Raw genomic sequence first — 17,346 nt, forward strand, 5'->3', positions numbered from 1 at the left:
CCATCCGCATGTGCACTAAACGAAAGCTTGAAAACTTCATTCACTTGCCCAAATTTAGACCACCATTTAGTGAACACACTACAGCTTTTTCAGTTCCTCAGATCCATTCCAAAGACAGTTCTATGGAAAAGAAATCTCAAAACATTTTCACTTTGACTTTTACCAAATAAAGTAGGAAACATGGACATCACTAGCACTTTCTTTTACCATACAATTCCTGGGACTTCTAGCCTTTATGTGACAATGGTGATCCACAAAACTGCAGGGAGGACTTGGTCTGAGGATGAAATATCCTTGATTAGGCACTTGCCTGTCAAGTGTAGATTGCTGGCAAGGGTAACTGTGGTGCTACTACACCATTATCCCTCCACATTGTCCTACAAACAGCCTAGTTCCAAGGACAGCACTGCTGAGCATCCTATCCAGAGTAGGTCAAGTTCACTTTGCAGCTGCCACAGGACGTATGTCATTAGCTTAGCTAAAGATAAAAATAGAGTTCCAGGCAGGCAGACTTAGTCCTGAAAAGTTTTAACCTACAGCTATGGCAAGGCATTTGCTTGAACTAATCTACAAATTCATTGTGAGGCAAGAGATGTATAGAGCGGATAAGGCATGTGAGGGGATACCAGGTCAAACGGATTTCCTTCGCAGTGATTAAAGATAGAATGTTGCATGCAACTTCAAATTACCCTCAAGAACATAGTACCATATAAAGTATAAAAATGTAGAGGCACATTTCCTTTTAACAATAATCAAAAATACTCACACGTGTACAAATACAAGGACCAGTGGTTTCCATTCTGCACACCCAGTTCTGAACAAATGCAAGCACTGAATAGTTTGGGTTCATTGCTGTTTTACATTCTCCTTAGAGGCATCTCTGCAATGTTTCTATCCACCTGTTGAAGTTATCTGAAGTGGATCACGTCTGATTTCAATTTGTACTCTTGGGCCCTCTGGTATTCTGGGCCCTCTGGTACTATTTACTTTGCCTGCATGCAGCAAAGCACTTGTTTCAGGTCCTTCTCACAGTGTTTGTTATTTAGAAGGAAAAGAACCCAAAAAACCAACATTCCAATCATGCACGCTGTCCCACCGTGTCTCTGTAACTGTGATAAGATTGAAACCTTATTTCTGCATACATGTGTGTACTGAGGCTACTTTCTCCCAGTGCTCTACCTACAATGATAGTAGTGGGAGGCTCCTTTAGATGCCTACTGAGAAAACTGTCTCAAGCTCCTCTACTATCCAGCTTAATGTGCAAACGCAATTAGTGCTCAAGAAGCAACTGCAGAGAATGACTTTCTGGTGCCTTCTCTAAATGTCTCTCACTTCGGTAGTCTCTTATTCTGCTTCCAAGAACTGCATGGATAATGGCGGTCTGTGCTTGATCAAATGATTTAAAGGAATAGCAGGAGGCATGCAGTAAGGACTTCCCAAGTGCATAACAGAATGACTTTGTTGCACCATCCTCCTGGCAACCCTGTAAAGAGAATCCCGGGGCTTCAAACAATCACTAAGGTACAAAATTATTTCTCATAAATGAAATCAAAATCTAGAGGAAATTGAAAATTAATATCATTATTTCATGCCAAGCTCCTCAACACTTAGACAGGATTTCTCATAGGACTCTGAAAAGACTAACCACAAGAAGACATAATTTGGTTTGGTTTTATTATATAAATTCCTTAGGAATAAAAATTCAGGTAAGAGAGTTCTGCACAGGAATCAGTTTTATTTTGCAGGAATTCAAGTACAAATTCAGCTCTACTTTTGTCAGATACAGTGTTAAAATCAGAGAGAATGATAAAATCTGAAGCAGACACACTGCACATTTCTTTTGTGGGTTTTCTCTTGTGGAACAGATGTTGATTTCTTTCTCTCCCTTCCAGATCCAAAGGCAAGCCTGGTCAGGCTGCCAGACTTGCAATACATGCACATTCAAGTTTTGTCATTAGTGATTCTTCTGTCAATATATCAGCTTACAAAAAAGTTGGCTGCCTTAACTAAAAGCTGCATTGATGATTCTCCTCTAAGAGAATAGCATATTTCCCCGCTTATTCTGTCTTGTTAAGTACATAAAAGGTGTACTATTATTTCCTTCCTAGAACAGCATCATAGAGTTTTCCAGTCCTCTTGACTTGGATCACTCCAAAGCCAGCTGCCTCAAGGAGCTTGCTGTACTCTGCTGCTGTTCTCTCTTTGCCTTCTGTCTGGACCAACATATTCATCGAATACAGTTGGGTTTCTAAAGGCCCACTTTTATCTTCATTCAGAAGCGATTCAACCAGCAGCACTCCACCACCTGATTGAATGAAGAGCAATGAAGAACATGCTGAGCTCTGAGAAGCTGAGCTATTTTTGAGCTCTTACTAGGACAGATCCTAACCTTTAGTTTCAGGAAGAAGCAGCCTCTACATTGAGTCATATTTCAGCATCACAGAAGACAATGAAAGAACAAAAGCATTGGATCATGTCTCTGCTTGGTTAGTAGGTACTGACATAACAAGACTGAAGGGGATGCTATGGCTGGGACAGAAGCTTCCTCCAGCCGAAATCCACAGGAGTTTACTGATTTTGCTGAGAACTTGGCTCTGTAGGCAGTGCTTTTGAAGCTTTGAGGGTTCAATGTAATGCTTAATGGGACTTTTACTAACTCCGCAGGAGTTAGCAGCTTCTTTTCTCTCCTTCCCAGGCTGCCCAAGGTCTTTTAGTGGATTTCTGCATTATCTCAGAGGCCTCTGGCTGAGCCGCTGTTTCAGGGCCTCTAACTGGAACACCTGTTTGGTTCCCTACAATGCATACACCCATCTAAACAATACCCAAAATCCTCAATTCTTACACCTAAATGCTTTGAAAGAGGAATCCCTGTAGAGGAGACAAAAACTGGAAGCCTGACAAAGAGATCTTAGACCTGGCCCTATTTGGCTCAGTTTCACATGGATGGCTTAGGAAAGCAAAAGACCAAACCAAGAAGCCCCTGCACTGAAACTCTGTCACCCCAATTGAGAATTAAGACTGGTGTGCTTTCCATTACTGATAGGCGATAGTCTCTCTGCTCTTTACAAGCTCACACCTACCAGGTTTGCAAGCTTTGTAGACTTTTGCCAGCAGTTGTTTGCATTTGTCATCATCCCAATCATGCAGTATCTTGGATAAAATATACAGTTCAGCTTCAGGAATTGAATCATTAAAGAAGTCTCCTGTAAAGCAAGAACCCATAAGCAAATATTTTCAGTTCTGTCCAGTTCTGGGGTTGCCATGTCTATCACACATATCAAACAACAATGGAATTACCAGTTGGAGTGCATGTTGCACTGCATAGGGAATTTTACTCTTGTTCAGCCTCAAGATATGAAACATTTAAAAGCAGCAGCTCACCCCGAAACAGCCTTTGAGGCAAAGGAAAGCATTTGAGTTTAGGTTTTCTCCAGTGATATAAATTCAGATTCATAAAGCACTAAGGAACATGATTTTTTCATGATTTCTGTCATGAAAAAAAGGAAAGAATATTCCCTTATCTAAGAAAATTTTCAAAGACCTTCAGTAGTCAGAGAGTTATCTCATAAATACATAAGTAAGAATACACACCTCTCACCTCCTAGCACTAGCTTCATCATCATGCCTTTTATTTAGCACCTGGTGTACTGCATTCAGATTTTTCTCTCAGCATTTTACTTTGTCATTTCTTCTCCCTTTTTGTTGCATCTTTTTTTTTATACACTCTTTTCTTTCCTCAAGGCTTCTTTTCTCTCTCTGAGCATCAAGCAACATTAAGCCATTCCAACTTCAAAGGTTTTTGTAAACATTAAAAATAATATCTCCCTACACACATTTTCATCATAGATGAGAATGAAAATGAGACGATGAAGGATCAATGGACTGGGCAAGAGGAATATGAGCTAGCTCATTCACTTTTATGGTCTGAAATATCTTAGGACTTGAAAGTCAATTATGATGAGACAAGGAAAACCCCTTGCTCAGAGCAGGCCTGGCATCCCTCACATCTGCCAAAAGGTTTTCATAGGAGGAAAGGGAAGTGTAAGGAAAACATATAACAAGGCATGGCAGATTTCAAAACTGCAAGATGCTTTTGTTTGTTAATGTACCCTTGTACTGAAAAAAAAAATCAAATAGTTATGTTCAGGAATAAAGAGCTTCTGTGTTGCTGAACAATTGAATTGTGCCTCTGATAGCTACAGATGCTTATCTGGGACAGCTGCAGACCTGGGTTGGGGAGGCTGCAGCCTGGGACACTCAGCCCCTGTAAGGGGCAGCTGGAGACATGAGCCTCCTGTGTGCTACCTCTGAGCAGAGCTGAGGGGCTTGAGAGCAACAGCTGTGGCAACACTACACCACTGTCCACACCCACCTTCATGGAATGCGATCTGACGCTCCTCAGGGAAAATAAATTGCTCTTTGACCACTTGCACAACTTTTGGTAGATCATAAATTGTGACTGTGGAATTGGGATACAAAGAAACACACTCCCGGGCCAAAGCTCCTCCGCCTCCTTTGGGGAGAGCAAAAGAAAGTTAGCACTGACACAAAAACAACCTGTTCAGCAACACCCCCATGAAACTATGCAGGCAATGGTGGATTCAGCCTCATGGAATCTGACAATGTACATTGCTCCCCATGTGTTGCTGAAAGGGAAGATGGAGGGATGGTAGAGGCCACTGGTGCCTTTTGTTCTGGGTCAGCCCCACCCCTTACAGCTCTCACACACCCTCCCCGCCAGACCCAGCTCCGGGTGCTGGAAAGTGAAAAATGATAAACAGCCACTAAACCGGGTGCTGGGGAAGTGATGGAGGTGGATCCTGACCCATCTCATGAATCCTGGCAGCACTGAGCAGTGCTTGGACAGCAGGGTGCTGCAGGATAACAGGCTGTAGGCAGTATATCAATGACAGTGACTGAAGAGGAGGAGGGAAAGAGCCTGGCACTGGGAGAATGTATCAAGCAAGGCATGAAAAATTGTCAAAGCTGCCACATACACAAGGGAATGGCTGACTGCTCACATAACTGAGACTCTGTAGAGAAAAGCATTCAGCTTCCTTGCTCTCATCACTCTCACATTTCTGTCTTTAACCCAACCAAATCAGTAAAATGTTCCTTTTATTGCTGAAATACATCCTGCTTTCCATTGTTTTGCCCATCATATAACATAGAAGCTATCTTTCTTTTCAAAGCTTGTAAAAGACAGTTTAGAGGCTAGTTAAAGAAGATTTACTGACACTAACCTCCCAGGTCATAGATCTGTGTGAAAGAAGAAAGGTCAAATGCAGCAAGAACATCTCTGCCACATATACTCCATACCGAGTTCTGGCCAGCCATGAATTTTAACATTTCTTCTTCTGATCTAGTAATACAAAAAGACATAGCACATAGAGAAGGTTACTTACCACATTCTCGATGATTCTTATCATATAACTCATTAAGAGTTTTAACATAAATACTAATCTCCGCTTTTATTGACATGAAATATGTTCTCTTTGCACATAAACCTTCATTGAATTGTACTGTATCAGGAGTGTACAGCTATGAATTCATGCATTTAAATAGGGAATCAAGACTAGTGAAATCTACCATTTAACATGTATTTTGCTTCTAATTCTCAGGCTTCCAAGGGATTTTTTTTTTCCTTCAACTACCATTGCCTCTGTCAGAGATTTGGGATATGTTTTTCAGATTAGGAAATTATATACTTCTATTCGAAATGTCGGACAGTGTCTTGGTAATTGATACTGTTGAGAAAGGAAAACATTGCATGACAGTTCTGATGAGAGGGATTCTCCTGTCATTTAATTATATTTAATTATCCTGAGCCATAATTAAAAACATTATTTTTATCTACAATAAGAAAAATAAAATTTCTATAAATATACTAATAGTTACCTGTACATTGCTCCAAAAGGATCTTGAGATGAAATGCCAAAAGTTCTTTCATATTGGTTTCTTCCTTCTCTAAAATAGCAGTCAAAAATGCATATGAGTGTGGATGTCTTTTACCCCAAATACACCTCAGGGCTGTAGTTTCAGCTAGAGCATCACTGTGGAAGGTGCTCAGCTTCGTACAGAATATATGTCAGTCTGTTTGCACTGACTCTAGAGGCACCCTCACTTACCGTCCCAAAACATGCTGATATATTTCTCAACTGTCCCAAAACATACTGATATATTTCTCAACCTTTCACAAGAATGATTGGTTCTTTTCGAGGTCACATTGGGGTGACACTTTGAACAACCTGATCTAGTGAGTGGTATCCCTGTCCATGGTAGGAAAGTTGGAAGGAGATGTTCTTTAGAGTCCTTTCCAACATAAAACATGCTAGGAATCTGTAATTTATAGGAACACAACTCAGGTAAAGGTACAAGACTGGTGCAATCATCACCATCATACACACAATTTTTGGTCATCAGTTGCATGGACTGGAACAAGTAAAACTTCAGACACATATTAAACCACTCCTATAAACCTTTGCAACAGAAGCATCATTAGCCATCACTACTCATCATTTACTTTGGTGATACATCCTCGGGTAAGAACCACTGTAATGATAAAGTGTTTTCCTGAAGGTTAAATAGACAGAAATCTGATTTCTAGATCATCTCTATAATCAGAGGGAAAAGGAAAACAAGAACACACACAAACAGAAAACACGGGGGGGGGAAGAACACATATCAGCCATGTTAACAGCTGAAATTACCTGCTGATTTTAACTTCTGAGAACAAGCCAGCATCTTCATTGAGCTCTTTCCCAGAAACACACCACTCAGAGCAGCCACGCAGATGCTGCAAGGCAGGCTGCAACATACAGCACACAACACTCCTCCTTACCTCACAGCTTCAGTCAGGTGCTGCCAGCACAAGTAGACTGTATTGGAATAATACATCATCATATGATACTGAGACTTTGGGCTTGATTTTGTAAGGTAGACGTTGGAAATTTCTGTGTTTCTGTAGAGGGCTAAAGGGTGAAATGAATATATTTACTAACATGTGTGATATATCACCTTTCCAAGTCTATTGTACAGCATGGTATTTATTGCCAGGAGACGCCAAAGACACAACCACATTACTTCTACAATCAAATCCTTTAACTGCAATGAGCAGTGGGTGAGGTCTGCTGAAATTTGTGTTGCCCCATTTAGTCTGAGTAAACAGTATCTCCCTATACTCAACTGCAGAACCAAACATTTCTTTCCAGAAATGCAAAAAGAATGCCTTACAAGTGCCGTTATCTACCTACAGGCTTCTGTGCTCAGAGGAAGATTTCAGTGTGCTCTATCTAAATAAGAACTCTTTGCTTAGAAGTCTTTTTCTGATCATCAAGGTCAGCAGTTGGGAGACAAGTCCCCAAAACAGCATGCCAGCTACACCTACCTTCTCTCAGTTCACTAGGGCAGGACCTTCGGCAGATGGAAGAATACCTAAAGGACTCAGAGAAATCTCCTGTTTCCTCCAATGCATCTGTGATGGCATCACTCACCCACAGGACTGGGATACCAAAGGAATATAAAAGACAGATCCTGCTCTCCCTAAACTCACTGGGCAACAGCTATAAGCCCTAACCAAGAGCATGGCAACACAAGCTAGAGCAAGGGATACAATTTTTAAGACTTTGGGTAGCCCTGACCAGCAGGCTGGTGGCCAGACATCCATCCCTTCTGTTCAAGCGGAATCAATGATTCTCATGCAAGCACAAACTTATGTTACCTCTCAGTTTTGATCAAAATAGTTCATATAATGATAAAAACTCAAAGAAACCCCAAACCTGTTTTTAAATCATGCTGTTGCCCATCCTCCCTGGGATTTTGTTTTAAAGTTTAAAATCACACCCATACCTCAGAGATTTCTTGAGACCAGCTCTGTATAGATCCTGAATATTGCCTCCAAGGTCACATGAGGCTCTTGCACGAAGAAGTTTAGGGATATAGAGTCCTTCACCTGGATTTTACCTTACACTTGTGATTATGCTGACATTTGTCACTTCTCTTCCAGCTGAAGTGTGAATCCCAAGTGATTTCCTCCTTCTTCCAGCTACATTAACTTACCTAATATTAGATATCATCTTTGCCTACACATCTTACCTCATTTAAAAACCATCAGAGGTTTAAGTCTTTTAGTTTATTCCCCTTCCTCTGCCTTTATTACCTCCTTCTTGTGTCACCTCTACTGCCAAAAGCTTCAGTCCCACACAGGCCTCCAGCAGTCTTTCCATCCCAGTGGTGCTGGTACCCAAGCACGAAGCAATGGAATCTGAAGACAGAGGTTCTCCTGACTCCAGCAGAAGATCAAACACCCCCAACTCACAGGCAGTGAACATAACCTGGGGGTAAGGAAAGGTGGGACTGAGGGATCAGGTGAAATCAGTAAAGCCTACTGAATTTCTCAAACTGCATTATTGGAGAAAATATACACAAAATAATATTTTTTCCATGTAAAATTTTATTTCATACAAACAAGTCCAGTTATTAAAATGTAGTTGATCTGAGCACCAATATAACATACAGGGCATGCAATGCACTTTTTGTTCTTTTTTTTTTTTCTTTTTGGGTGAAGCCAGTCAATGCTTTTGGCTCATAAAAGTCTACATTTAGAGAGGAGGTTCTGAGTGTAAATATTCCTTCCTCTTCCCTAGTTTTGGAGCACATTTTCACAGTATGTCTTGCTTTTTGCCTGGAAAGAACAAGGGTAAGACTGGATGGTGGTGGTTGTTCTCTGTTTATGTTTTTGTTCTTTAACTAAGGATCTAATGCATGCTCCACTGAACTGTGGAGTGGGGAATATCCCACTCTATGGACCCTGTTTTCAGGGACTGACGTGAAGATGGTCTCCCAGAAGTAGGGATTCTCCTCTCAGCCAGAAGAACTGCTTCATTTAGGCCAGGAAAATCACCCTGTCTTTCCATAGAGAAAGTGTGAAACTTCTCCAGCAACAACCTGCAACTTTCAGACAGACATAGCTACTATACATAAGAAAAGCACCCTTCTTTAGCTGTACACAGTCAACTTTACAAGTATTACTCTGGTCACACAAACACTCCTGAGACAGCAACAAAGGCATTAACTCAGTTGACTGCCTGTATATACGATTTGATCTACAATGATACCTTATGCAAAGAAGCTCATTTTACTCTGAGTAAAGCATGGCTTAATCAAAGATGAGATTGTTTCTCAAAAACATAGTACCATGTTAATTTGGAAAGCATTGGGTGCTCCTCTTTCTCAGAAAGTAAAGTAATTTTTCATTATCTGTTTTTCCTCTCTTCACTGTCAGCTCCATCTTTTAGAAGCATTAAGATGCAATGGTATTTGCACAACCCAAGGAGCATTCCTTCTCTTGCCATGTTGGCCATAGGTGGAGAAAGGAACAATAAGAAAAGTAACTAAATAGTACATTAAGGAAAAAATTTGTCCATTTCACTATATATTATAATTTTATGCCCATGTGCTTACACACAGAGAAAGGCAAATAATGTAAACAATATGGAGAATGGAATTACTAGTTCTACCTTTGTGCCATAATAAAATGCTGGTTGGAAAAACAGTCATTATACCAAACACTTTCTTTCACTTTTTCCAAAGATTTACATTCAGGATCTAAAGTGAAATCCTTGAATATTTCTGTCAGCATTCTCTTTCTAAGACTGAGTTATATGTCTTACCTTTGAGACTAAAAATCCACTGCTGTATTGCACAATGATTTGAGGATAGTCAAGGTCTTCTGTGGAACCCATCTTCTTTCTGGACTGAGACACAGACTCCCTGGCCCTCTTAATTTAAATAAGCTTCTTTCCACAAAGCACAAAGCATGCCAGCTGATCCACTTAATCTTATTGCTTGTGAGAAACACACTGGTTACAAAACACGTTAGTTGAGTTATTTGGCTTTGATGGGTCTTTCTACCCAGTTCAGCTGTTTCTTTGGATCTTCCATCATCAAGTATAAGTCTAAAGAAGCCATGTGGATTAAAGCTTGTATCATCGGTTCATCAGTGAGTTAAGACACTGGTATTTCAGAAGCACTTGAAAGCTTGTAACAAGCAAAACAGGAATCAGCACAGAAGAGCATCAAGAACTGGAACTCAGCGTGATGCACCAGAGTCCATAAACGAAAGCAGTCTTACTCATGACTTGAAACTTGCTGTGAAAGGCACAGGTGCAGGGGACCCTGGGGCTGGCAGTAGGGTAGACCCCACCCCTAAGTGCAAAAGCAGCCAGTCCAAAGAGAAGCTGGGAGAATCTGTTTGCTGCTTTGTTGCTGTGACTAGTTTGCTCTGACAGTGATCACTCAGGTGAGGCCTATGAGGAATTAAGTCTACTCTTGTTACTTTTCTGTATTTTCCAGGTCCTTCCCCCCATAACAGCTTAGAAATCAATACCTGTTTGATAGCAACACCACAGCAGCGTGACCTACTTGTGCTTTGCTGTGTTTTGGCAGAGCAGGGTGCTGAGGGATGACAAAATGTTCTACATTTTCCAGCTGGCTGCTGCAGTGTTCCTCACCTTCTCTGCAAAACTAACCATGGCCATGCAGAAGGCCCTTGGGAAGAAACAATGAAATGACTGCCAAGTGCAAGATGTGGTGTAGACTTCAACTTCATGCAGGACATACCTCATAGGTATTTCATCAGAAAATTAACCCCCTGGATTATTTTTCTGAGATCTTTCTGCCCTGCTGTCCATCTCTCCAGCTTATAAATGCCTGAAGTCTTGCCCATCTTGACTTTTTGGGCAGATATTGCAACTCTCAGGTGAGAAAGGTGCCTTTCCATCAAGGAAAAGACTTACAGTTTTTACATCATATATTTAGAGATCCTTCAGGCAACAAAGCTAAATGAGACTTGACTTAGCTAATACAGTGATGGCAAAATGTTACCAACCAGCATTTTTTCAGTGCTAGCTTTCTCCATGCTTCAGTGATTAACGGGCCAAACTTCAGCAATACAGAGATCAAGATGTAGCTCATCATTTTTTGTGCATCAGCTTAGTGTACAGTTAAAGAGTGCACTTCATGACTTCATCCCAACACAACTTTTTCATATTATCTTCCTTTCCTAGGAAATAGGCTTGTGTTTATATAATGAAGCTGAAGGTTAGTCCTGTGCTTCTCTTTTGAACCTGCCTCATTCTAGAAGAAACAGGCCAGTATAAAGTTGTCACACATTCTTCCTGACCATTTTGTGAATGCAGTGAAACGTTTTCAACTGAAAGATTCCACCGTATATTCCTTCTGTGAATCTGAATTTTCCATTCAGATCCTTGCATTTTAGCCAAAAGAGGTTCTACTTCTTTTAGCCAGTGGTGAAGTAGCAACTTACTTGAAGAGTTAGTTGTTAAAGTTAGCCAAGAAGATGTCAGCCTTTTTCCCCTCTGTACACAAACTCAGAAACAGTTCCCGTTCCTCCAGCTTTAACATCTCAGGGTCTCCTGTGTTACCAGAGTAGGAGGTCCAAACATACAAGAGTTACAGCAAACACCAATCTGTAGAAACATGTAGAGCTCCTCATCCTGGCCAACACAGCCTATAAATATAGGGCTATTTTCTTGCTAGTGCACCAGACTTCACTGTTCAGTACAGCTTAGACACTAATATTCTGTGTATTTTGTACTGTGGAGATCACAACACAGCTCTCTGCCAGAGTAGCTGTGAATCTGTGCAGCTTGCATTTAACAAGACACCAAAGGTTTCGAGAACACAGGTACATTCATAATGAACACTTTCCCCTGCTATCCCTACCTCAAGGAGAGCACATGAGCTCAGTTATTATTTAGGAACTGCCATCTGAAGCTAATCTGAAGAGTTCATTCACTTGGACAAATCTAGACCCTCTCTTGGTGAACACGCTACAGATTTTTTAGTGCCTCAGATTCATTCCAAAGACAGTTCTGCAGGAAAAGAAACTTTAAAAATTTCTCATTAAGTCTCCACCTGTATGAGTAACCAAGTCAACTTATTTCCCTCAACAGCTTTCCCTCTCCTCCAATGAAAATAGAGAAATAAGTAGTGTGATTATTCACACATCACTAGCCAAAGATAAACATTGTTATCCAAAAAGATTAGAAAGTTGTAGGAAAATAAAAAAAAAAATTCTCTGCTAAAGTCATATTCTGCCTGATACTGAGAAACAAAATGCAATGCTTGCAATTCCAAGCAAGCCGAGAAATTTCCCACTCCTGCAATCATAACAACTATTCAACCCCAGACTATCAACCATACTGGAAGCAAAACTTCCCCACACATTTCTCTTCTGCTGAGCTAAACAAAACAAGTCTAAGAAGAGCTAGATGCCTTTCACCAGCTTACAGATCACTTTCCTCAAATGACTCAGCCACAGAGGGTAATCACATATTTCAGTGACATTTCGTACAGTTGCATTACAGATTCATAAGTACAAAAGTGCTCAACCCTTGATTCTTGTAGTTTTGACTAAATAACAGACTATTATGTGCACTGTTGCAGACTGGCACACCTTAACTGGCCATAAACACATCCACTTAAGGCAAAGTTATAGGGTACAAGGGTCACCAGTAAAAAAATGACCACCCAATTAACTAAACTCACTTGAAGTTCTTTCTCAGTTATGGCTAAGTCTGTCTGTTGAGAACACCAGTCATAATCATCTAATGGGATTACTACTGGTAGTGAGATGTAGGGGTGGAGGGTTGCAAATAACCCACACCAGACTGATGCAAAGCCACATGCAGTGTGTTCTGTTTCCAAGTAAATTATCAGCGAGGCTTAAATTTTAAGCTCCTTTTAAGCTACAAATGCATTCATGAAGATGGAATTGTAATGGCTTGCTTTCTCTGAAAACTCCATGTGCAGGTTAAAACCGTTACATTACCTCTACAGTTCCATTTTGGTGATACATTTTCCTTTGCCTAACTCACTACAGACAAATGCTACCCAAAAGAAAATAAAAAAAAATCATTTCATTTTGGCATAACATTTGAAAGTAAGAAATTATCTATGAAAAAAGGATAACTGTGCCTCACTATCATTATTAAGCTTCTAAGTATGCCCAGATTATAAGAGATGGCTTGGAAATACATTAAGATGATACAGTTTGTGGCCTTTTTTGAAACAATTCTAAAAAGCCAAGATGCTTAGTATCATACTTTTTATTTGAAATGCAAAGTCTAGTTTTAACAAAATGCTCATTTTCTTCTTTGCAACTTCTAATTCTTCTCACATTTTACAATACATGTATTTTCCTAGTAATATAACTTTCTCTTCTATCATTTTTTGACACCAATTAATTTCATTCTTTTCCTGTTTACATCACATATACTACTTGCAAATACTTGGAGTGGGCAGGAAATCCTCTATTTTAGCTCATTTTTTAAGCAAACACTCTCTTCTATTGTTTCACTTTCAGTAAAAACTCTGGCTGAGAATGTCTTTTAAAGTCCATCTTAAGCAATCCAGAGTTTAACTTGTGGCCTGCAAATAATCTCTCAACAAATAATTCAACCAAATAGTCATTGAGATCTCTGTCAGAGGAAGGTGGCAGTATAGAAGAGGCATAGACTCCCTGGGGATAACCAAGTTCACTAGCAAAAAATGGTAGATGCTTTAAAGAGAGAGAGAGATGCAAAAAGAAAACTAAGATGGATAGCAGCTAAGGTAGGCTCTGACTTCAGAAATTACTTGTGCTCTGTCAAGCATCACAAAGGAAAACTCTGGACAAGCGATTGCCTTGCACAGGACATTTTAGAGGCTCAGCTTTCCTCAAGATGAGCCAAACACCTGCATGCTCATGGGAAATGGTGAATGAATTCCTTATTTTGCCTTGTTTGTGTGCGTAGCTTTTGCTTTACTTTAAACTGTTTTTATCTCAACCCATGAGTTTTCTCACTTTTACCCTCCCAATTCTCTCCCCCACCCCACCAGGGGGGAATGAGTGAGCAGCTGTGTGGAGCTGAGTTGCCGGCTGAGGTTAAACCATGGCAGCAAGCCATGTGCAATTGCAGGGAAAATCTAGTCTGAAGGTGATTAATTCTTTTTCAGACACTTTGTTGGCAGTGTTTGGGAGTGACATATTACTTCATATTTCCTACAAATAGTCCAATTTCATGGACAGCACCCCTGTATGTCCCATTCAGAGCAGGAAGAGCTCACTTTACTGGTGCCGTAGTGCACATGCAGCCAGATTAGGTATCAATTAGAGAGCAATCCCAATCAGCCTTAGCCCTTCAAAAGTTTTATAACATATTACTATGGCAAAGCATTAGCTTGAGCTAATCTGTGATTTTTTTTATTTTTTTTTTTTGGTGGGGCAGCAGATGTACTCGGGGGTGCAGAGGGAATCAGATCGAATTAATTTTCTGTGCCATCTAATGGTATTAAAGAAGAAAGGATGGTGGTGCGTACCACTTCTAACAAGCCTCAAGAACCCCATATTAGATTAAGTAGAAAAAAAAAAAAATTAAAAATGGAGGCACACTTCTTTTTAACAACAATACTTGTACATGTAGGAACATAGGTTACTCCATGGATCTCTTCTGTGCACCCAGTTCTGAAGAAGCAACTGCAACTAAACTGCTGCTTTATAGAAACACTAGAGACAACTCTGCAAATTTATTGTGAAGCAGAAAAAACACATTCTGCAAATAACATGTTCATGAGGTTGGGGAAGGGCCAGATCAACAGAACGCAACGTAAGCTTAATGAAATAGGTGTTGCATCCAGAATAACCAAACCTCAAAGGCAGGATACCAGTTCAAAACACAGATATATATTTCATCTTTAGTATAATAAAGACCAATTTGCTTTGTATAGTAATACAAGACATGAGTGGTCAATTTTTCCCACCCATTTACAAATTAAGGAATTTGCCAAACTACTAGGCTGAATTACTGTTTTATATAAAATCTAACAACATCTCTACCTCTGCTGTCAAATATGAGCAGCCACAATAGTCTGTTACGTGATACCACACATGTTCAAGAACTGCTCTAAAGCTGACACTAGTGTGATGACCAGGGGTTACAATCTGCTTAAATGTTGCAGAAAGAACTTCAGATTCGAATATTCCCTTTGAGCAAAATTAAAACTTACACAAGATATCTGCTGATGCCGAAACTGATTTTATTGATTGCTAAGAGATGCAAAGAGAAAGAGGAAAAAATAAGAAAAGCTGGAAAATGCTAAGATGACTTCTAGAAGCAGAGAAAAGATATCGCCGAAACTACCTTTGCGCTGAGCTGGCCTGTGGGGGGCGGGGGGTAGAAGCTGTTTCTGCCTTTTTTTTTTTCTCTGTCTCTGCCGCTTTTCGATGTTATCTCTTTACTGCGGGGGGTGGGGGGGTGGGGGGTGTCTTAACAGCTTTAGTTCTCTGGAATGCAGCCAGGATGAGTTGTTTCGCCACTCAAGCCGAGAGCTGTGTCCCAGGCCGGCTGTGCAAGGGTCCCGGTTCAGCCGCACCTTTCAGCCCTCAGAAATATGGTCAGGGTGGAGGGATAAGATATAACTCACTTATGTCGCACGGTGATTCTCAATCCTCTCCAGGCCGGCAGGGTTCCAGTCTCCGGTGACAGGTGGGCAGTATGCAGTGGCAGAAGAAAGGTGAGGGGAGAGGTGGGGATAGATTCTCAGCCGCAGTAGCCAATTCTCTCTCCCACACCTCTATCCCCTAGTTTTCCCAAATTTTTCCTCTACTTTTATAGTGTTCAAAGGAGGTTGTATGTGATTTCTTGGCACATAGCCCTATTCAGATGTTTGAAGAGATATGATAACCATAAACAATAGCAGGATCTTTTGGCAGGAAAACTCCAGCAGAAAGTTCTGGTGAGAACTTCTGGCAGAAAGCTGACAGAGAATTTTTGGTAGGAAGTTTTGACAGGCAGAAACAATGGCAAAACATTATTTTTGGCATTTCTATGTTATCTGTCTCTTACACCAGGTAGTCCTGATCAGTAATCAATTCTCATTAGTTTGTGTTTATAGCCTCGTGGCACTGAATCCTGCTCTCACAATTCTGGAAGCAACTGCAAAAATTCCCATTTTATCTGTCAGTTTTAAGGATGACGCTTCCAGATAACTTATCAAATGTTTTTTATATGCATAGCTAATTATGCCTACGTCCTTATTCTAGGTCACTGAATAGATTACAAAGGTAGAGCTAATTAGAAAAAGATTATGGATATGGTCACAGCTTTGGTAATCATTTGTTACTAATATCAATTACTTCCAGCAATTTGACTCAAACGTTATGAAAATTACTTTCCCAGAGCAGACAGTAAGCAGATGGAAAGCATCACAATAATCATACTAAAGGGCTTTGCCTTGCTCTTGTGGAGAAGCTCTAGCTTGAATAAGCCGCTTCCTGAGTCACCTAACGCAGGCTGAGGCCAGGAGACAAAAAGAAAATTGCAGGCCAAAAGGCTGTTAAATACAGAGGCTCACTGGCCCTCACACAGATACAGGAGGAGACATTTTTCTTTAAGGACAAGAATAGGAATATGTGGTAACACTGTCCATAGCAGGAACTTAGATGTCTTACCCTTTTGAGACTCATGTTCTTTGCTTCACAAGGGCTGGAGGAAAACCACTCCTGGTTGCCACTGCCAACAGCCACAGTGAGACAACCATGTGCAAAAAGTGCATGCACCAGCTCCTGCACAGCACAGGGAGGCTCAGGAGCTTTGGCCCACAAACCTCTTACCCTCCAGCTCAGACCTTGCTCAAAGCAGTCTGTGATAAGCAGGGTTCTCCTCCTCAAACAAGAAGAGGTCACATGCTCCCTTGTATTGTTAGATGATTAATATACTCCAGAACCCTACACTACCTCAAAAGCAAGGGGGTTTCCCTCTCGATCCTATTCTCCTGGCACCTCTGCAAGGACAAAAGGGATACATGGTGACAGATGTGAAATCTCTCCTGGCGCTGAGTGCAACAGGAGAGGTGTATCCTCACAACTTAGAAAACTCTCCTCCTGTCTCCTCATGTGATTTAAGACTCAAGAAAGGAGGCAGAACACTGGAAGAAACCCTGGGAACTTCTTGGGACTCAGTATGTGGAATAGGGCTCAGGTCTCTTCCACAGCTGCCAAGGCTTTCCAGCAGGCGTGAACATACTGCTGGAGCATGAAGTTGCCCAATCCATGGCTTAATGGAATATACACCTTGTATTTATACTACAGCAGTCATGCTTATGGGGGAAATAAGTTAAGAGTTAAGAGTGAACCTAAGCCTTCCCCAGCAACAAATCCTGATTTTAAAGTAAGCTTAAAGTTGACAGGTATGGCTGCCTGACACAGGGCAAGAAGCTGTGAACTATTTGAGTTCTTGGCTTTGCAATGGCATAGGAAGACCTCCAGATTTTGAAAGCAGGAAA

At 40.8% G+C, this 17,346-nt stretch overlaps 1 protein-coding gene across 1 annotated transcript; it reads right to left on the reverse strand.

The window, feature by feature from the left end:
- Positions 1-2,001: 2,001 nt before the first annotated feature.
- On the reverse strand, positions 2,002-9,842 carry ASMT (acetylserotonin O-methyltransferase). The gene is made up of 8 exons (XM_064646166.1): positions 9,672-9,842; positions 8,159-8,333; positions 6,842-6,971; positions 5,899-5,967; positions 5,244-5,362; positions 4,373-4,513; positions 3,081-3,203; positions 2,002-2,305 (listed from the first exon to the last, which is right to left on the reverse strand). Exons 1-8 carry the CDS (start codon positions 9,741-9,743, stop codon positions 2,094-2,096), a joined length of 1,041 nt encoding a protein of 346 aa, XP_064502236.1. The 5' UTR covers positions 9,744-9,842; the 3' UTR covers positions 2,002-2,093.
- Between the last annotated feature and the right edge of the window lie 7,504 nt (positions 9,843-17,346).

This window comes from Pseudopipra pipra, chromosome 2 (assembly GCF_036250125.1).
Source record: "Pseudopipra pipra isolate bDixPip1 chromosome 2, bDixPip1.hap1, whole genome shotgun sequence".
Lineage (NCBI taxonomy): Eukaryota > Metazoa > Chordata > Aves > Passeriformes > Pipridae > Pseudopipra > Pseudopipra pipra.

What these genes read in the sequence shown, in the direction of transcription:
- ASMT (XM_064646166.1), bottom strand. Translation starts at nt 9,743, where the DNA reads ATGGGTTCCACAGAAGACCTTGACTATCCTCAAATCATTGTGCAATAC. An exon ending in CACCTGACTGAAGCTGTGAG is followed by an intron (nt 5,968 to 6,841) that starts GTAAGGAGGAGT and finishes CTGCTATTTTAG; the next exon opens with AGAAGGAAGAAACCAATATG. An exon ending in CTACAAAGCTTGCAAACCTG is followed by an intron (nt 2,306 to 3,080) that starts GTAGGTGTGAGC and finishes TCATTCAATCAG; the next exon opens with GTGGTGGAGTGCTGCTGGTT.